This window comes from Pinus tabuliformis, chromosome X (assembly GCF_031772625.1).
Source record: "Pinus tabuliformis cultivar Carrire ecotype Pingquan chromosome X, CPIR1, whole genome shotgun sequence".
Lineage (NCBI taxonomy): Eukaryota > Viridiplantae > Streptophyta > Pinopsida > Pinales > Pinaceae > Pinus > Pinus tabuliformis.
This window is the reverse complement of record NC_142308.1, coordinates 878,272,446-878,295,218: the sequence shown is the minus strand read 5'-3', so window position 1 is coordinate 878,295,218 and position 22,773 is coordinate 878,272,446. Positions and strand designations below refer to the sequence as shown.

At 39.5% G+C, this 22,773-nt stretch overlaps 1 protein-coding gene across 1 annotated transcript in view; it reads left to right on the top strand.

Annotated features, from left to right (window-relative positions):
• The window catches only part of LOC149142512 (CBS domain-containing protein CBSCBSPB1-like), a 67,450-nt gene that overhangs the window by 14,865 nt on the left and 29,812 nt on the right, over positions 1-22,773 (top strand). Inside the window, 6 exon segments of the mRNA XM_089453258.1 lie at positions 20,420-20,525; positions 20,600-20,658; positions 21,720-21,829; positions 21,951-22,035; positions 22,038-22,083; positions 22,199-22,284. Coding sequence (XP_089309384.1) covers positions 20,420-20,525; positions 20,600-20,658; positions 21,720-21,829; positions 21,951-22,035; positions 22,038-22,083; positions 22,199-22,284 — 492 coding nt within the window.

Below are 22,773 nucleotides of genomic sequence, written 5' to 3'. Positions count from 1 at the left end.
ATAACAATTTCCAATTATTTCCAGTAGCAATCACATTAACCATTAATCACATTGATAGTAAATGCATATAGAACATAAAACGAATGCAGAAGACAAGGCAAGACAAGAGGACACCAGATTTGGCAGATGCCAGGGAAAAACCCTAATGTGGGGAAACCCTTTGATCAAATCTTCTTATTACTATTCAATAGTTCAATAGAGAGAGCACAAAAGTCAAATTGACTTGCCCGATTGAAAGTAAAAACAACCCTGTAAATTTCTACTGTCAACTGTAGTCAAACTTCAGCCCTAACCAGAAAGTCAACATTGGTCAAAACAACAACAAATCATCCTCAAAGCAACTCAGCTGGATCAGGAGGTCACAGTCAACCCAAAACAGCGCGGTCAAACTTGGTCAAAGGAGAGAAAATTGTTGTAATATTTATGCGGTCAAACTATAGTCAACACTAAAGTCAACGCTGGTCAAGCAATTTGAAATTCTTTAATTTCGGTTTTGTGATTTAGCACAAAAATTCGTCTTCCTAGCCGCACGTGTGAGAGAGAGAGAGGTTGCCCAAGCTGTACGAACCAATCGGATGAAGAGAGAGAAGAAATGTGTGAGTGAATGATGTCCAAATGAGGTGTGAGGTCTCTTCTATTTATACACTTTGTTGTGGGTGAAGAGACACATCCATTGGGCTTCTTGAGCCTACATTAAGATGAGGCCGACCTGAACAATTTGCACATGTGTAGACATAAATTCAAAATCATACTTCTGCTTATCCGAATGAGATGATCTTTCTCGAAAAGAGGAATCCAATGCAATCATCATCTCCATCAAATGAGCCGACCCAACATGGAATTTGGCCCTAGTTGCCAATTTTAACACTCCTTCTCAACTAGGGAGAATTCCACCTGCCAATCCATCTGTCATCATCATGCCATCATGTCGTCATGTACCATCTCTGTCATCTCTACTTTGCTAAACCATGAAGTAATAATGAAGAAGAAGTGATCGAGAGTGAGTCACAAGACCTTACCACTCTCCACTGAGAAAAGTCAGTCCAGAGGTAGAACCTCAAATGATCCCAAATCAAGTTGTTGAACACCTTGAATCCTAGTCATAGGGAGTACGACAGTACACGATGCATCCATCAGTATTGCTATGGTTCCTAACCACTTTTCCCACCACATTGGCCAGATGAGAGGTACTTCCCATGAGTCCCAGACTCCATGGGTAGGATGTATGTTGGGGCATCGACAGTAGAAGGTGAACCACTCATCCTGCTCATATGCCATAGGAGAAAGTGAACCACTTATCTTATGCATATGTCAATCGTAGGGGAATGTGAACCACTCACCCTACATACATGTGTACACAATCGTAGGGGAAGGTGAATCACTCACCCTACACACATGTCAACCATCATGGGGTATCACAAGGGAAGGTGAACCACTCAACCTGTACATAGAGCACCACTAGGGGAAGGTGAACCACTCGCCCTATGGTTGCTTGTAGCTCCAAGCCCTGAGGAGCTCTCAGAGCTCAGTGTCCAACTCATGCGGGACCCTCATAGGAGGAGGGTCTTTCCACGACTCCAAGTCTCTCTTGGAAGGCAAAGAATTTGACCCTCCCTAAGGGCTTCGTGAGGATATCTGTGATTTGCTCATCTGTCTTGATGTGTTGGAGCCTTTTTGCTCCTCATTGTACCATATATCCTAGATAAAGTGGTACCTAATACCAATGTGCTTGGAGCGATTATGGAACACAAGATTCTCTGAAAGGCGAATCCCACTTTGGTTGTCGTAGAAGGATATGTTGGTATCCAGCACGTGCTCAAATAGCTCAATGAAGAGCTTCCTCAACCAAACAACTTCATAACAGGCCATACTAGCAGCAATGTATTCGGCCTCAGTGGTGCTTAAAGCAACTGATTTATGCTTCCTACTCATCCAAGTTATTGAAGCAGAACCCAAAGGGAAGCAAAATCCATACATGCTCTTACGATCCACCACACTGCCAACCTAGTTAGCATCAATATATCCATGTAGCCTCAAATTCCCGACAATGTATCTCAAACCATAGTTGATTGTGCCACAGAGATATCTTAAGAGATTCTTAGTAGCAATCTAATGTATGTGATGAGGCTCGACCATAAATTGACTTAATGTATTCACAACGAAGCATATGTCTAGATGGGAGTTTACCAAGAACTTCAGAGCCCCTACAAGTTGTCGATACTCGGAAGGATTTGCTAATGCGGACCCAAACAACACTTCCACATAGCTTCTTGAAGTTGAGTTCCATTGGAGTAGACACAGACTTGCATTCCACCATCCCACATCTCTCGAGTAGCTTCACAATGTATTTTCCTTGAGAAAGGAAAATCTCACCTGGCTTTTACCAGACCTCCAAGCCTAGGAAGTAGTGCATCAAACCTAGGTCCTTCATCTCGAACTCGGAAGCCAACTCCCTCTTACATTGATAGATGAGAGGGTTTGCACTTGTCAGAAAAAAATCATCCACATAAAGAACCAGAATGAGAGGACTGTCCTTTTCAACCTTGAAGTATAGGTTCGAGTCATCTTCACTCGTTGTAAAACCCAACTTCATAAGATAGCTATCCATCCTCTCATACCAAGCCCTGTGGCCCTTCAACCCATAGGGGGCTTTCTTCAACCTGCATACATGTGTCTTTCGATCTTGAATTTTGAATCCCTTAGGTTGCTCTACATAGACTTCCTCCTTAAGCGAACCATGCAAGAAAGCAATTTTGACATCCATTTGATGTAGGCTCCATCCTTGAGAGGCAGCAAGAGCAATGATGGATTAGATAGTGGTGTATCGGTGCAAATATCTCATCATAGTCCACTCCTTCCTTTTGAGAGAAACCTCGAGCAACAAAGTTGACCTTGAACTTTTCAGCACTCCCACTAGCTCCATGTTTGATTTTGTAAAGCTATTTTGAAGTGATCATTGACTTGTCCTTGGGTCTAGGAACCACATCCCATACATCATTCTTCATGATCGATTCATATTCCTCATTCATTGCATCCTTCCAAACTTGGTGCTTCACGGCTTCTTCGAACGTACATGGCTCAGATTGAATAATGGTACTCGTAGCAGCTAAGTAACCTTGGTACTTGTTCGGTTTCTTGCTTTCACGAATGGCCCCCGTTGGTGCAACATGTCTTTCATCATCTTCAAGAGTACCTTTGAGCCACAAAGGTCTTTTCCTTGAGGTAGAGGGCTCACCAGGAGGTGGATCAATGGGATCCATCGGGCCTTTAACATCAGGCATCAGATCATCTGTCAAAGATTCATCCTTCTTTCCTGCATCATCATCATTGTCCTGACTTTCCCAAGGGCAGAATCTTCATTGAAGGTGACATCATGACTTATTTCCACTTCTCTTTGACCAGGCACATAGATTCTATATGCCTTTGAAGTTTCATTGTAGCCCACAAAATTCCTTTTGTTCCCAGATGCATCTAGTTTTTTTCTTTTCTCTTTCGGCATATGAAAGTATACGGGACAACCAAAATTTCTAAAATGAGAAACATCAGGTTTCTTACCGGTGAAAACTTTTTTGGGTGTCTTGAAGTCCAATGTTTGATGCGAGCACCTATTTTTGAACATATACAACAATGTTGGTAGCCCCTTCCCATAAGAACTTCGATAGGCCTTGGTCATGAAGCATGGCACAATTGGCTTCTATGATTGTTCGATTCTTTCTTTCGACAACTCCATTTTGCTTAGGAGTATATGTAGTAGTGGTCTCCCTTTTAATGTCAGTTTCTCTACAATAGTCATTGAATTCATTTGACTCGTATTCGATTCCATTAATTGTCCTCAATATTTTGATCTTCTTCCTTGTTTGATTTTCGACCAAGGCTTTGAAAGAGCGGAACCATTTGAACACTTCATCCTTCTGCAAGAGAAGTCATCCACAAAAATTTCATAATACAAATATGTTCCTAAAGATGTTATGGGCAACATACCTGATAGATGAGAATGGACCAATTGAAGAATGTTAGTAGTTTGACTTTCACTTGAAGGGAATGATCCCCTTGTATGTTTTCCAGCTGCACAACCCTGACAAACTCCTTCATGATCTATGTTGAATTTGGGCATACCTGTGACCATCTTCCTTACATCAGGTAAGGCTTTGTAATGAAGGTGAGCAAATCTTCGGTGCCATAATTCAGATTGAAGAGAAGTATCGCAAGTCATAACTCCCAAAGGACTTCCTCCAACCTGATAGAGACCTTCAACCCTAAATCCAAGTGTAAATGCATCTTTCGGGTTCCTTTGCCAAACACGTACCTTCCCATCAACGAATGTCACCTTGAAACCTTTATCTTCCATCATAGAAATAGATACCAGGTTCTTTTTCAAATCAGGTACATACAATACTTCTTGTAGATGAAGGGTTTGACCTTGATTTAAGTGAAGAGTGACAGTCCCAATCCCTTTCACGGGGTAGGTGGCATTGTCCCCAAGTATGATCTCCAAATTTGTCTTCTTTTCACCCCAGTTTGAGAGGTCCTCCTTGTACCCAGTGGAGTGCCTTGAGGCACCACTATCAATCAACCAATGACCCAATGTATCCGGAGGAGAGGCAGTGGTGAGGGTAGAAATGAGATAAAATTCTTTTGACTTATCTACAACATTAGTTTCCTCATACGTGGAGTTTCTCGATATTTTGGGAGGACGACCATTTCCATATCGAGCAGTGGGAGCATTCCTCTTTCCTTTGTTGTTGAAGTTGTTCCTTTGATTGCCATTACCTTTGTAGTTGTTGTGGTTGTTGTTGTCATCATCCATTGGAGTATCCTTCTTGTGAGGACACTCTCTAGCAACGTGGCCAAACTTGTTGCAATTGAAGCATCTTCCTTTTCTTCCTTCTTTGAATCTCGACTTCAATCCTTGACCTTGTCTTCTTGGACTAGCATAGTTCTTCCCTTTAGCATGAGCGGAGAAAGTGGTAGGATTATTTCCATTTGAGGGCTTATCTCATTCCATCATCCTTATTTCTTCTTGAGTGCATCTAGCCAATATTTCATCAAAACCCAGAATCCCGTCACTGTTGAGGATGGTGGTGTTAAACACATCCCATTCTCTTGTAAGACCTCCAAGTGCAATAAGAGTGAGTTGACTGTCACCAACAACTTTTCCAATAGATAGAAGATCATTCTTGATTTTGGTAATCCTCATGAAGTAGGATTGAATGGACCCTCTCTCCATCTTGATGTCTTTCAACTTGTTATTGAGAAAGAGGACTTGATTTGCATTGTTTACTTTGAACATCCCAACCAGCGTGTCATACATCTCCTTATATGTTTCCAAATCATAAATATGGGCAACTAAAGGCTTGTGAATGGAATCTACAATAATTTTCTTAGCTTTGACCTCACCTTTCTTGTACTTTGTTTTTGCAGCAGCGGGTGCATTTGAAGGAGGCTCCACCACTCTTCCTTTGACATAGTCCATAGCATCGCTTTCTTCCAATGTCAAATCTAGAGACATTTTCCATGCATGATAGTCGGATTTGTCCTTGAGCTTGTCCTCGGATTTGAAGTACGATGTAGTCGTCACTGAAGCTAGACCAATATTCTTGTCCCACAACTTTTCTTAATGATTGCTTTTCTCACTCTTGCTTGGGCTTTGTCTTCACTTGGGCTCCAATACCATGTTAATTTTAGATAATAATGGTATGTTCTATGCTTAGCACAATTTACTTCAATGTTCCTTTAGCAGCCCACTAACAATTTCCAATTATTTCCAGCAGCAATCACATTAACCATTAATCACGTTGACTGTAAATGCAGATAGAACATAAAACAAATGCAGAAGACAAGTCAAGACAAGAGGACACCGGATTTGGTAGATGCCAGGGAAAAACCCCAATGTGGGGAAATCCCTTTGATAAAATATTCTTATTATTATTCAATAGTTCAGTAGAGAGAGAGTACAAAAGTCAAATTGACTTGCCCAATTCAAAGTCAAAACAACCCTGTAAATTTCTGCAATCAAACTGCAGTCCTAACTAGAAAGTCAACGCTGGTCAAAACAACAACAAATCATCCTCAAAGCAACTCGGCCTTCCTCAGTTAAACTCAGCATGATTAGGTCATAGTCAACCCAAAACAGCTTGGTCAAACTAGGCCAAAGGAGAGAAAACTGCTGTAATTTTTCTGCGGTCAAACTGTAGTCAAACCTGAAGTAAACGCTGGTCAAACAATCTGAAATTCTGCAATTTCGGTTCTGCGATTTAGCCCATAAATTTGTCCTCCTAGCCCCACGTGTGAGAGAGAGAGAGGCTGCCCAAGCTGTACGAACCAATCTGATGAAGAGAGAGAAGAAATGTGTGAGTGAATGATGTCCAAATGAGGTGTGAGGTCTCTTCTATTTATACACTTCTATTTCGGAAGCAAGGAGAGGCATGGCACTTGTGGGAAGCTTTTGTTTCTGGTTAGATGTTTATCTTGATGTCTTGTTTCTGGATGTATTGATGAACTTTGAACTCTCTCTCACAAGGAAAGATTTCTGGGTTTTCCCCGTGTGGGTTTTTCCCTGGCCTTGGGTGTAATTTTCTGTGCCTCTTGTCTCATGATTATTTTTACTTCTCTTTCATGTTTAATGGTAGATTTTTTTTTTTGTTGGTAAATATATTTGTATAACTACTTGAATGATATTGGATGTTATAGATTTTATTGATGCTAATTAATCATTGGAAGTAGTTATCTGTTGAAAGAAATTATTTCTAGTTTCTGTGAACCCTTGAAATATCAACACCGTTTGCATTGATGGTATAACGATGGCTGCAAGGTACACCGCAGACAGCTTTGTAATGTCACATTTCATGATCCCACATCTTACTCTCTTCTTAAATATATCACTGTCTCCAATTTAAGAAACACCTCTCTCAAAGAGGAGACATGATTTATGCGCTGCATTTAGTCATTTGCCAAAAACATGTTGGCGCGTTGTCTTTCCTCGCCATACCAATCTCTCCCTGGATCTTCATCCTCAAGTCATGTTCATCCATACCTATCCCCTCTATGATGTTCTATGGCAACCTTGTTGAAGTTTTAGATATAGGGAAATCAATGCAAATTCATAAATCTTGCCTAACACTCAAAGTTTTGTTGGATCTAATTTTTGTGAACTTCCAACCTTATGGCTGATCTAAAATATTAATTTGTAGAAACAACTAATGGACAATATTTCACTTCACTTAACCCAACACACCAAGGCAACCCAAGAGTTTGTTTTAGCCCTTAGGGCACCCTTTTCCTAACATATATCAATTCTGAAAATAGCTCTGTTACAAGAGATTTTATAGCAGAAAATCTGCTTTATTATCTTCCAATTATATGTTAAATCACTACAACATAATCCCTATGTTATGTCATATCAGCATGAACAACAATTGCTAGAAATTACCCAATCAAGAAAACAACGCAAGTTGAAAATCAAATTTGTAATTTCACAATTTTGGACAGCTGGAAACTCTCTCTCTCTCTCTCTATATATATATATATTTATATATGTAGAAGAAATGAGTACATATACATACTTCAACTTTATCACAATGTTGGTACAATTGCTAGGGAAAATCATAAAAACCCTAGCCACCACTAGAGATCCACAACAAGCTAGCATCAACACTTGCAAGTCCTCCCCGACTTCAATAACTTTGTATTAGACAAGCTCTCCACACTAGCATTGTTGTCTTCCTTAGGGTTTGCAAACCCTAGCCCTGTTGCATCACACAAGTACATGGCAAGACAACTTTTGCACTAGCCTTCAAATCTACATGCCCATCATAAGTTATGAGTCCTCAAACCACAGGTCTTCGAGTCTTGCATCAATGCAAGCACCAAGACCTCCATTGAACATCAAGAATACAATAACCAAGTCTTCTTCCAAGCAAGGCATCACTCTAAGCTCAAGATTGATCAAGCTTATCTTTTTGTGATCTTGCCCTAGCCTTACATCCCACAAAAACTAGGCTCCAAAACCATACGATGTGTTTAGCTCTACTCTCCATGTCTTCTACTAAGGTAGAAACCCTAGTGATACAACAAACCATAGCATTATGAAAGCAAACCCTAGCATCACATAAGAGTAATCTCTCCATGAACATTCAAGATGTCTTTCTCTCTCCTTGTCTTATCCTAGGGTTTCCTCATTCACCCCAGTGTCTAGCTCTTAGTGTGTCATCATAAACGCTAGTCTCTTGTGCCCTATATGATTTTGTCTTAAGGTTTCTACATGAACCCCTAATGTCTTCTTGCTATAAAATTTCTCTCTCCCAAGGTTTCCTCATGAACTGTAATGTCTCCAAGACAAGTACAAAGACAAAGTACAATGATGATGATATGGTCAAGAGCTTTCTTCCCCCTTATATGTATAATTTGTTAGGGAATTTCTCTCAACATAATATAAGGACATGTGTCCATACAAGTATCCAACAAGATAGCCATACATGAGGATCTCTACAACACAAGGATGTGGCAAACTAGGGTTTATCCAACCCCCAAAGGGAAATTTTCTCCAAGCATGATCCTCCTTGGGCTCAACTCCCCTCTTCCAAGATGGTGCACTCTCCAACAAGTTGTTAGTCCATGTCTCTCTCTTCCAGGGTGTTTTGCTATCCAAATATCCTCATGTAAGGCATTCATTTATTTGTTTTTTTGTATGTCTTCTCATGTGCCCAATGCTACTCGTATACCAATGTGGCACTAAGCTTGAATGCTCATCTTCAACATATGTGTTTTGAGTCTATTACTAACCTCCATGAGGTATGCTCCTCAACCCAACTGTGCTCAAATCAAATGTTCAACCTCCAAGGTGTGTATCACATGGTCCCAAGCTCTTAGGGATAAGTGGCTCCTCCTCCTAGGTAGGTACTGTTGCCACACAATCTAGCAGGGGTCCTAGGAGGTGTACCTATGGGACAACTACTAGGCCAAATGACAACAATGGGACAAAGACCCACTATCACCTCGGTCAGTGTCCCCTGCTCTTTACGAACTTTCACTAATGGGAGGAGTTTCGGTATGGAGGAAATCATTTGTAATGATGGATCAATGGTAAGGTATGAAGTGATTCCCAAGGCCCATTCAAAGGAGAGGCTCAATTTTGGCTTGATGAAGGAAAGGCTCACTAAGAAAGACCTAAGAGGAGAGTAAAGACCTAGGGTTATGAATATTCAATGATGATAAGTATGCTTAGGATCAAGACTTCCAAGGTGAGGGAAGACCTCTCTAGGAGCTTTGTAAGGTGATTCTCCTTCAAAATAGGGTTTGCGCTTCATTAGAGAGACCTAGAAAGAAGCCTATGCGAAACCTAGGGTTTGTGTGTAATCGTGGGAGGAATTCCTCCAATATGATCCCTAGGTCAAGCTAGGATAGGGAAAAGGTCAAGAATGATCAATTTCTCAGAGTTTTATGTGCAAATGACCCTCAAGAAGACCTCTCAACCTATGAATTTCAAGAGGCTTATAAAGTTAGAGCTAAGGCTCGAATTTTCTCGCAAACCAATCGTGGGAATACCTTGAACCTTTGAGAATCCTTAGAGGAGACACTAGCGCAGTTTCCTATATAGATAGAATTGACAAAAATTCTCCTTTAATGGAATTCATAGGGAGCCCTAGCAAGGCCATCTAGGAGAGAGGGGCTAAAAAATTTTAGGAGGAGAAAAAGAGAAAGGAGGGTGACCACCAATTTTTTCGTGTACCAGTGCCTACTTTCCTTGGCTATGGAGTCAACAATGTTTCAAAATTTGCTAACTTTGTCCACAAGGAGGCTAAAAAACGATGCCCTATTACCTATTTTTCAACAATTACCCACCCAAGATCTAAGGACTTCATTGAAGAAAAACAAGTTTCAATCCACTAGGAACATTCATCTACTTGTTATTAAATGAGTAACATGTACAATTTCACAATCTAACAATCTTTGCAATGATATTCAATAAAATTAGGGCACACAAGATCTAGCTAGTTGCAATAATTCCACACATTAGACATTATTTCATGAAAAAACTTCAACAAAATCACTTACAAGATAAAAAGAGATATATCCAACCAATGATCAAGAGGCAACTCCAAGAGAAAGCGAAATTAACTCCAAAAAATATCGAAATGCCTCGAAGACATCTAATTTCATCCAAGGGAAAGAGGTGCGAAATCATTTTACAGAGAGATCCAAGTGTGATGATGATGATGATCTCTCTCAATGGGAGAGATCTCTATTTATATGATCCTCTAATAGTTTGAATTAGCTTAAAATGTCCCTAAACATTATTTTAATGTGCAAAATAACATATCCTTAGTGACAAGTTGACCAAGTAGCTCATAAAGTGAAGGATAAGCCATCCAAAATGAGCCAAACTGATGAAATCATGGTGTAGAAGGGCCATTGGAGGGCCTCGTTGAGTTCTCGAGGTGCCATAATGAGAGTGAGGGCTCCATGAATGATAAGCAAGGGGGTGGCCCCTTGATCTCCAAGTAAAACATCATGTGGTGCTCCAAAGTGGCTTTGGGGCACAAGTAATGGTCTCATGAGTCTCCTGATGAAAAATAAGCTTGTAGATTTCTCCAAATGAGGGCACGAAAGATGGTGCTTGCCCTCCCATGTCTCAAGGGCGAGACAAACCTCCTCTGGGCCTTGGATCAATTGCCAAACCCTATATATATTGCTAAGTCGACTGGGGGCACCGCTGGTCCAAGTGCATCATCTTGTATATAGTGTGGGGCAATGAACAAGCTGTTGAAGGTGCTAAGGCTAACCATGGCATGAGATAATGCTTTATCACATGATGGAAACCCATGGCTCTCAATGCTACCCCTACAAGTGTCAATATGATCCTCTGGTGGGTTTGGGCCCCAGTGAAGTTTCCCAGCCCATGATGAAACCACCTGCCAACCCTATATAAGATCCAATGCGTTTCCTCACTTTTATGTACAATAATTCAATAGTGCATCTAAGTGAAACAGGCTTGTTAGTCAAGGGCACAAATGAGACTTCATAGTGGGTTTCCTTTCCAAATTTAGGGCTTTGAGCATGTAATGGTGTTAGGTCAAATAGGTAGGAGTGGTTAATAAACAACCCTATTAGGTGTTCCCAGCCCCTAAAATGAAGGACATGTTCAAGATACACCCTTCAAGTTGTAGGTGTCATGTGGATAATGATGAGGTGGATTGGGACATAGGGGTATCAAGGCCAAATGTCATGGGCTCAAGGGTGGTAATGATGAGGGATGTCCACATATTTGGGTGTAAGAATGTAGGAGGTGTTGGCATTAGTGTTGTCCTTGATGGCAACTCACACAGATGGTAGATCATAGTGCAGCAGATCAGTAGCAAAGAATTGATGATCAGACTACAAAGAATGTAGAAAGAAGAGTATATACGCAGGTTCACTATATACCAAGTAGGGTATACACGTAGGTTCACTATATACCAAGTCGCGTATACGCAGGTTCGCTATATACCAAGTAGGGTATACACGCAGTTTCATGAACGGAAAAGCGCGTACATGTCGGAAAGCTTACTTTTGGTCCGTGGTAGTTAGTCCTCGGTATTTGAACCTATGGTTTTGGACCATGGTATCTCGACAAGTGTGTTGATCCCAAGTATTGGGCTCTTGGTATTGATTTATTATGGTTTTGGACTGTGGTATTGAGCAAGGCCTAAGACTATAAAAGGAGAAGAAGATCATTAGGCAAGGGTATTCGAAAAGTCTTGAATATCTGAAGAAGTATGAGATCCAGGATGCAGGTTATGGGTTGATGATGCATTGCTTGATCTGAGCTAAGGAGGGATCTCACCGGTTGATGGAGAACAAGATCTAAGGAGAGATCGGGATCAAATGGTTTGAAATGAACTATCTTTATGATGCTTATTCTAGATCTACATACTGACGCATGTATTGTTCTGTAAGTGTTATGAGTATGACTGATGTCTGGTACAGCTGCAAGTTATGAGAAATTATTTTTAGATCTGTACGCGGGTTGTCTTTGGCAAAAGCGCGTATGTACGCGGGTTTGATTCATTATAGTAGCGTATACATTATGAAGGATAATATTTGAAATTGCAGATGGGTCTGAGTGATTTTGCAGAGTTCTGTGTCTGCTCTGTGTTCTGGTTGACAGGGTTTCAGTGTTTCAGTGATTCAGAAATTGATGATGCTAGTAGTGATTGTTTTGAGCTTCAATGATAGTTATGGGTCCAGTATGAAAATTGGATGAAACGTGGCCTTTCAGATTATGTGTTGTGCTTCAGGAGTATCCAGTCTGAAAATGTATGAAACGTGGTACCTGGAGGAGAGAAGATTGTAGGCCGGCGCCTACGTACTAGTATCTTAGCTAGTACAAGAGCAAAGGGGGTTGGAGCTCCCTTCCAGGAGAGTCTGGAGAACAAGAGAAGGTTGTAGCCTTCTGCAGGTTGTAGCCTGCGTGCTGGTAAAGGACTGCACCAGTACATTGTAAAAGAAGTTTCTTATTAAAGGAAGATAGAAACAAATTGCAGCAGGTGGTTTTCACCCACATTGGGTTTCCACCTTATATCATGGTGTTCATGTGTGCTTCTTGTGTGTTCTGTTTTACTGCACCTGCTTACTGTTCATATGGTTAATGAAGTTCTGATACACTAACTAAGGATCAACATTTAATGGATTAACTGAATCATAAGTATACGCTAGTTGCTTTAGACACAGTTGCGTATACACGCGGTTTCCCTTGAATGAAGTAGCGTATATGTATCTAAGTATGGAAATGAAAAAGTTTTATTGATCTGATAATACTGATTCACCCCCCCCTCTTAGTATTATTTCCAACAGGAGGGAGCAATCGTGGTACATGAGTTACCTCGAACTTTGTTTTTTTACCCTTCTTCATTTGCCTTTTTCCTTTGTTTTACTGCTTGAGGCTCCAGGGGATGAGAGTATGATGTAGCAGTGATTAGCCCCCTAAGGTGGGGCAGTGCCGCAGTTCATCGCCCACTAGGGGTTGGGACATGCATGGGTTGCTTAATGATGCAGGGGGAACTCATAGGGACCCTAGGAACTAGGGTGACGGCCATAATGATAAGGGGTAGAGCTCATGTTTGGCTTTTGGCCACGTGCTAAGTTTTATTGTCTTGGCCGTCTTTTGCATTTTGTGGTAATGATGAGGGATGTCCACATATTTGGGTGTATGAATGTAGGAGGGAGCAATCGTGGTACATGAGTTACCAAGACCTTTGTTTTTCCACCCTTCTTCATTTGCCTTTTTCCTTTGATTTTTCTTTTATTTTATTGCTCAAGGCTCTAGGAGATGAGAGTATGATGTAGCAGTGATTACCCCCTTAAGGTGGGGCAGTTCATCGCCCACCAGGGGTTGGGACATGCATGGGTTCCTTAATGATTCAGGGGGAACTCATAGGGGCCCTAGGAACTAGGGTGATGGCCATAATGATAAGGGGTAGAGCTCACGTTTGGCTTTTGGCCACATGCTAAATTTTATTGTCTCGGTTGTGTTTTGCATTTTGTGGTATTATTTCCTTTTGTATGTGGCCATGATATGCTTTTATCTTTTTTTTTTAGCTGCATAAACCTTCAGGGCATCGTTCTAGGCCCAACCCAGACATGTGGACAAGGGGAGGGAAGTACCAAAACCTTGTGGAACCAGTGGTCATGTGGACCCAAAGAGGGAAGATGATGAAATAGGGCATGTAATGTGCGAAGGGGAGTGAAAAATATGGAACAAGAAAGCGGGACCGTGCTACCAAAATCAGGGTTTGCCAAGTAGTGTCCATCCTAAAGCTATAAGTCAGTAGGTTACCATTTAGGGTGAGGGAAAAACACTATAGTTGAAACCCTTCCTCCTTCCAAGTCACCTAATAATCCATACCCAAGTGTGCCCAAGAAAAATAAGCATAAGCACCCAATTACACAATGAAAGACATACCCTTAGGATTGGATGGCCCACCTTCAAAAATACGCTCTCGACAAATGAGCAAGGGGACATATGATTTGGTTCAAGGAGCGGAGATCAACTAACATAACATCAGTTACACTATTGGTTGTCGGGGCTACCGACTAAAGACAAATCTAGGAGAAAAATTCTCCTATGGGGTCACCCATTAGTGGTGGGTAACATGTACCTACTCTGTTTGAGCAACCATTGTGTTTACTTAATCGGTTAATCAACATGCCAAGGAGGGTAACAACCTCCTACGTGAGAGCGCCATGCTAGCACTTTAACCAATGTCAAGCATCCAACCAAATTGGGCCATCCATATGTCCATCTAACATCACGAAGGGGCAAGGAGACATAATTTTCTCTTAGCAAAGTGGAAACACTTTTTGAGGAACTCCAAAGGCTAGCACTCCCTCTTCAGGGGAAAAGTCTTTTCTTTAACACCCTTCATTGTTCAACTCCCTCTGGAATTGTAACTTCTAACTCTAGTGCCTCCATAATTGTGAATGAATACTTTTTTGTCATGATAGAGCACCATACCTGATTTGCAAGAGTCACACAAACAAGTATAGCCACACACTTGAACATCCAAGCAATGATTGCTCATAAGGGTGTGGTTCTCTCCAGGAAATCAATAAAGCAACATGCAACTCGGCCTTCAAATAGTTAACACACTAGGAGAATACACAAAGTCACTTGGTTTACCCCACCAATCCAAGCTACATCCTCTTCTCCTTTGCTAGGGGCTCCAAAAGAATAATGGCCATCTTTGAAATTGTAGGGACATAACTTTTGATCATTTGTTCTTTTGAACTCTGAAATCACTCTAGAACAAAGAAGACATCAATAACAACTTTTCAAGACTCTAGCATACTTGAAGTTATCATTATGGGCCCAATCTTTTGGCACATCAAGAATTGATCAAGAAATCTTGTAAAGATAATCCCATCTCCTACATGTTCAAGACAAGTGGATTAAATCTATCAAAAGCATAAGATATGAGCTCATGGGAAGAGTAACAAAAACCTATAAAGGGTCAGCAACAAGCTATGAGAATGAGATTCCATCTAATGCAACCTCAAAAGCTCTAGCTACTAAAGCAATGATATCAACAAGGCCAACTCTCTCTTACCAAGAGAATCCTGAAGTAAGAGTATGATCATGGTCAACTCCCTCGGGGCGGAGGGGAGGGTGAATCAATATAAGACATTTTTTACTTATTTGAACGTTCATGAAGTATGAACCATAAGAAAACAATGACATATGAGATTTATCAACTGCAGAAAATGGAACACAAGATTAATGTGAAACTCGTTTGGGAGAAAACTATATAATTTCTTTTTATAATTCTTTGTAGGCACCATCATTAGTTGCAGAAAACGTGGAAACACAAACCCTCCTTGTCAACCTGGTGGTATCGCCTGCATTTCGGTACATAAACCCCGAAATGTGGCTGAAACGTGTTTCAAGGGGGGTGTAGTGCATTTCACGTTTTTGAAATGTGTTTAAGAAATGCGTTTCAAGTGTTGTACAATGTGTTTCAGCTACAAATTGATTTTTGTTAAGTTTTTCGTATGTTCTATGCTTAGAGCAATTTATTTCAATTTTCACATTTAGCTCAATATCTTTTCCAGATTAGCAATCACATCAGCATTAAAGTAAATTGCAGATAGAACATAAACATAAATCCCAGAAGACAAGCCAAGACAAGAGGACACAAGATGTGGCGCAAGCCAGGGACAAACCCCACAATGTGGGGAAACCCTTGATCAAATCTTCTTTTATGTTCTTCAAATTTCAGCAGAGAAAGTGAGAGAGATAGTACATTTACAATAGAAGTCAACACTTTGACTTTTGATATCTGTAGAGATCAGTTGAAGACATATTGATTCAACTGACTCTCTAAGGTGACCCCTTCACCTATCATAGTGCTGCCTCTCGTTCATTTGCTGCACATTACCGTGTGACACCTTGCTGTACTGTCACATGTGTTGAACCTTGATGACTGAGCTGCTCTCATCTTCATGCTGCATCTTCCATGGTCTTATTCATCATCAAGCTGCCCATGCTCATGATCTCATTCATCATCATGCTGTCCATGCTCATATCATCATGCATCATTATGCTGTTCATGCTCATGATCTCATTCATCATGATGCTGCCCATGATATCATCATGCTGCCCATGCTCATATCATCATGCATCATTATGCTGCTCATGATCTCGTTTATCATCATGCTGCCCATGATCTCATTTTAATGCTGCTGTAGGATTTCATAGATCCTCTTGCCACAGGAATACGTTGATGATACATGTGCCAAGGATTTCCTCATCGAATCCTTATCTCATCATTGAGTCATAGCAAGACAGTAATATAACTTACTATGGTTCCATGACCTTGACTGTGACTCCATTTGATTGTGACTTTGCTTGACTGCTGTTTCATGCCTTTGCTGCGGCTATGCCTTCATGTATTGACCCAATTCATAGATCATAGCTGCGTCCTTATCCTACTGAATATGACTGCACCTAATACGTCTCCTTTGCCTGCGAAGTGTCTCCTTTGCCTGTGTATAAGACTTGTCTCCATGACTGCGTAGAAGGTGACTTCATTACAGCATGTAAATGTCCTATTACAGCGTGTAAATATCTTCTCTTACAGTATCTATATTACAGCGTGTAAATGTCTCTATTGCTGTGTATACATATTGCCATTACTGCGTATATGTATCTCCATTACCAGCGTATATATATATATTTCTTCATTTGCCTGCGTGTATATATATATATATATATATATATATATATATATATCTTCATTTGCCTGCATGTGTATATGTCTCCTACATATAAGGTCTTTTATGTCTGCGTATAGATGTCTCCATAGACAAGAATTAGGGCATGACGTTGACTGTAACTAGGGCTTCATCTGCAGCTAGGGCATTCTTCATTAGTGTCTCTCCTTCACCAAAAACCCAAGGTGCGGAGAGGAGATCACATGAAGTGTGTCTTTTAAATGACTTCAAGTCCTCTCCTATTTATACTAAAACATAGATGATGAATGGGCATGACTATTGGGCTTCTGAGCCTACACAAGTTGCTGACCGACTTGACAATTTGTTTTATAACATAAATAAATTCATAACTTCATAAATACTTATCGGAATTGGATGATCTTTAGATCAATCCTACTCCTCTCGATGAGAGGGATCCAATAAAAATATCAGCTGCCATAAATAAGATGACCCGCATGGAGTTTGGCCCTAGTTGCCAATTTTAACAATTTTTAGGTGGATAAACATTACAGCTTGTCATCTGTAGAAATGCTGTCATCTACAGCAACACTATTTTCAGACCTATAGCGGCTTGACACAGAAGTATAAGGATGCACTGTTTTCAGGCCCATCAAGAATGTCTAAAAAAACTTAAAAGAGATTGGTGCTGTTATCTTTGTCTCCTGTTTCAGAGTTGTTTGAGCAGCCGGTAGGGGCCTGAAGGTCATTTTTATCCCCAACAGATGAAGGATATTTGGACCAAAGTTATGGAACAACTTGAATGAAGTTTCCAGCACACCTTGTAGCCTCAATTTTCCAGATCTGTTTTGCAGCCTGTTAAAAGATCAGATTTCCTAAAGCGCTTTGAGTCATATTGTCATATTAACACCTTTTTTCCATACTCATTGGAGCATTCTAGATCATTTGCTTGGTTCCACATTTGGACATATGATAGTGTTATTGGAACAAATGATGATCTCTCTTCACATAATAGATATGCTTCTAGTGATTGATTCCATTATATCAGTGGTTACCCTTGATGGTGAGAGCTTTCTAGTGTAAAAGATGTCTATGATGATCCTATGTGGCACTTAAGAGACAAGGACTTGCATAGAGTGCTTCCTTTATGGCATAGTTTTCATGGTGATATATCATGGCTTAAGAGGTCAACCTACTCCATGTGCCACTCATTGCTTTATTGCTAGAGCACTTGGCCTTTTTTGCACGTTTTGGCATTGTGATTTATGATGAATATACTCTTATGTTTTGACATTGTGCTTTATGTTTCATTGGAGGGTTTTGACACTTCGAACACTTTGTGATGATATATGGTGTGATTCATCTTGGTGGAGGTCTTCTACCTTATCATTGATTTGTCTCGTGGAGTCGGTTACTTGAGACCTAAGTTTATGGAAAACGTGGGATCCCTCCCCCCCCGACTTGCTTATTTATTTATGAATATGTATTTGTATTCTAAATTATAATGTTAAAACTTAACACTTTAATGCTTTCTTTCGAAAGTTTCAATATAATTTTCATACACACACACACCATATTTCCCTTTTCCTAATTTTTGGGGGGTCATGTTTCAAGCACATTCCCACTTCAGATATGTGTTTTTGTTGCCTCATACCATGCAAATGAGGCACCGACCTACCGAAGACACCAATCCCCATTGGTACAAACTACAAACCATGGTAGGCACCCACCTACTCTTACAGATCTTTGTAGACACCAATATACTAGAAACACAAATCCCCCCAACTGCAAATATTTGTAGACACAAACCTAATGGAGACACCAATCCCCACTATTAAGCACTAACTTAACAAGAGACACCAATCCCTTTGATTGAGCAACAACCCTCAATTACAACTCTTCTTTAGTGCATATAACTTCTTCAAAAGATAATAACATTCACATTACCTTCACCGAGTTTTCTTGCTACTTCCACCTTACCAGGTTTGCTTGCTGCTTCTACCTTCACTAGGTCTGCTTGTTGCTTTTGCCTTCACTAGGTATGCTCGCTGCTTTTGCCTTCTCTAGGTATGCTCGTTGCTTCTAGCTTCACCAGGTCTGCTTGCTACTTGCCTTCACTAGGTCTGCTCACTACTTTTGCCTTCACCAGGTGTAACCAAAATTTGAATCTCCAAATGAAATTTATGGTAACTGTCCCAAAGCTTATTGTTTTTGGCATCTTTCCAAGGCGAATTTGTACAACATGCCACAAATCGGATTGTGCAAATTCGAGATTGAAATATTTACCTGAGGCACTTTTGTATGTCTCCTCAGATCTCTGAAATTTTCATAGTCTGAAAAACCCAAAAAAGAATTGATGACAAAAATTTTAAAATTCCATGCTGACCGGTTTGAAATTGATTTCAGGAACATTTAGAAACCCTATTTTCCATAGTGCATATTTTTGAAAGTATAGCGAACCAAAATCAGAATTTTTGACCACATGTACCTAGAGATCTTGCCTTTGTCTCTTCAACATTTAACGGTCTAAAACATCTTAGAAAATAAGATATAGCGAAGATGCCAAACTGAGCTTTTTGAAACTGGTTCCAACAACATTTAGGAACCCTAACTTCCTCATATCATATCTCTGAAAGTATAGCTAACCAAAGTCTAAAATTTTGACCATAGGTACCTAAATATCTCGTCTCTCTCTCCTCAAAACTTCACAATATGAAATGCCCCAGAAAATATGTTTAGTGAAATGACAAATTGCCCTGTTTGAAACTAATTGTAGGAGCATTTAGGAACACTAACTTCCATAGGGAATATCTCATAAAGTATAATGAACCAATGTTTGAAATTTTTATCACATGTACCCAAAAATCTCGTCTTTGTCTCTTCAAAATTTCACATTTTGAAACATTCTAGAAAATGTTATAGCAAATGTCAAACTGACCTATTTGAAACTGATTTTAGGAGCATTTAGGAACTCTAACTTCCACAAGGCATATCTTAGAAAATATAAAGAACCAATGGCTAAAATTTTGACTACATGTACCCAAGTCCCAAAGATCTTGCCTTTGTCTCCTCAAAATTTTACTGTATGAGACCTCCCAAAAATTTAGTTATAGCGACAATCTTGAGATGGCTTGTTTGAAGCATAGTTGAGGGCCAATCACAAACCCTAACATCCACAATGTATATCTTCAAAAGTATAGTGGACCAAGATCTGAGATTTTAACTAGATGTTCCCCTCGATCTCACCTTAGTATGCTCAAAATTTCACCATTTGATGCAGCCCAGAAAAAAGTTATAGCAAAAATGGCAAGATGACTCGTTCACTCTACAAATTACATTTTTGTTCACACATTTTCCTTCTAGTGCTTTCTCCTTTTATACATTATCGTAGCCCTTCATGAAAAGACATGTTAATTTAAAAAGTCATGTCAATTCATTAATTAAATAATTAAGTCCCCTTTTTATTTCACTTTTTCAAATACCATGGGCTTCTTAAACCATGGGTTTGAAACCACTATTTCACTTTTTGACTTCTCCTTTTTCACAAGAACCCCCTTTTTTATATATATAATATTAATGATATAAGCCCATTGACATTGATGACAGCAATTTGTTCAAATGTATTTGATAATTTTTTTTTTATTTATCATTAAAAAACTTAGCTTTGGAATTTTTGTTGTTGATAGGCCTGAGTGTAAGATATTTTTGAGTGCAGGTGATGACACCAAACCCAGAATGTGTAACTATTGATACAACAATTGTTGATGCTTTGCACATAATGCATGATGGCAAATTCTTACACCTACCAGTTGTGGATAGAGGTAAATTTTCACTTAAATACATTTTTAGTTTAATTATCAATATCTGAATTCTAACAGGTTGATATCTTCTGCAGATGGATTTGTTGTGGCCTGTATAGATGTGTTGCAAATTACCCAAGCAGCAATGGCCACTGTAAGTTCTCCGCCAGAAGATTTGATTCTAGAACTCAGAAACACAAGGCATATGATGAATGTACAAAACATTGGGTTTTATCTAGATTGCCAGCTGAGCTTTTTGATGTGATATTTTTAGTTTGTAATTGGATTTGATGCTAAAAAATTAAGATGTATACGAACATGAAAATTATTCAGTTTTGAGTTTTGGATTCCTGTCTCGCATAACATTTCAGATTGTGGTGAAACATTTCATGGGCATAGTGCTTGGTTCTTTATAAACATATATAGAAAGGTAGAAAACACACCATAGTAAGCTATGCAGGTTTGTTACTATGGCAACACGTGAATGGTTGGCAATAGTATATGCATATCATAAATACTTAAATCTCCATCCTTCGGAAAATAATTTTAATTGAATGAACCTGGTGAATTTGTAATATTAAGTCCATTATGGACTAGAAATGTTTGTAAATTTGAAACATACAACTTAAATATCAAAGACATTTAATGATTAAATGTGTTCGTGCATTGAAGGCCTCAATCTCACATTATTCTATCATCCGCTAAATTTGATTCCATTATTTCTTTTTCTTTCCAATTAAACATTGTTCACATTAAACTTTTCCATTTTTGGAAAGTGCTAAATATTAATTAAGCATAGAATAGGTTGGATTGGTATTTAATGTCAGGACCAAATTCATAGTAAGCCGCAAGCTCCCACTCATTTTTTCCAAGTACGTTCAATAGCTTTAATGTTTATATTAGCTGGGCAGGATACAAAGTCCAGCTTTTATTATTGCTTGAAGTTGTCACTTTTACATTGATAATATTATTAGAAACTGATTTTTTTCCTCATCAAGAGTTTTATGTAACGATGATTGTTTCCACTGATTCCAATGACGTGGGTAATAATTTAACTTGTCTCCAATTAGCTAACACATCCCGAGCTGATTCAAGCATTTCATTCATAGTTTACTGAGTTAGCTAGGTATTGAAAACGGTTAGTGCTGTATGGCAATGCTTTTTTCTGATAACCTTTTTCATGGACTGTCTCATTTACCACAATTAAATGATTAGGTGGGAAGCTCTGGAGCAGTTGGAAATGACATGGCAGGTTCAATGATGCAGAAGTTTTGGGATTCAACTCTGGCATTAGAGCCAGCAGAAGATTATGAGGATTCCCACAGGTATGTCACATTGTTAACATTCCTGTGTTGTTTTTTAAACTTGGTTAAGCTCTAATTTGTTCTAGAATTTAAAAAAACTGACTGGTTTGTGTGCACATGCATAAACTGGTAATTTGAACAGCGATGCATCTGCAAGGATGGCTTCTGAGACAACAGAAATGGCAAAAGCTGCCTATCCATCTCTGAACCTAGGAAATTCTTTTGCCCCTTTAAATTAGAGGATCGAAAAGGACGGGTTCATAGGTTTAACTGTGGTATGTTTCATGTGCAGAACACATTCATTGTATTGGGGAAAAAGTTCCTGAAATTGTAAATTGAGTCAAGACTTAATATGCTGTGAACTGAGATTCTTCTCTAATGTGGGAATAGGTACAGAGAGTTTGACAGAGCTCATATCTGCAATGGTTCAGCGAGTGGGAGATGCCATTGATTGGGCTCATCTGCCTCAGATTCTGGTATTCATTTTTCTATTGTAAAAGATTTCATTAAATGCTAAAAGTCTGAAGGAAAGGATGCAATCAGCCAATAGATGGTTTTGGTATTTCATAGAATAGAACATTTGTAATTTAACATTACTTTGTTCCCAATTAGTTTAAAATCAAACACATTGTTTGTACAAGTTGAAATTTCATAGTGTTCCAAAGGACATGTCCATGGGGGTTGGGGAAGTGTCCCTATGGCTCTCCATGCATGCTTGAATTGGGGACTTCATTGCGGAAGCCCCTTGAATACCTCCGGTATTTGGGCATTTCACCAGGGACTTACTCTACAAAAATGGGATGCTTCCACTAATTAGGGGTATTCTGGGATGCCCCATACAATGGCACATCCTCATAAAAAAGACAAAATAAAATGACAAAAATGTAATTTTTTGTTTCTCACCTACATGTTAGTTTCAATTCAAAATTGTTGAGTTGGGATTTTTGTGAAAAACGAGCTTTCAA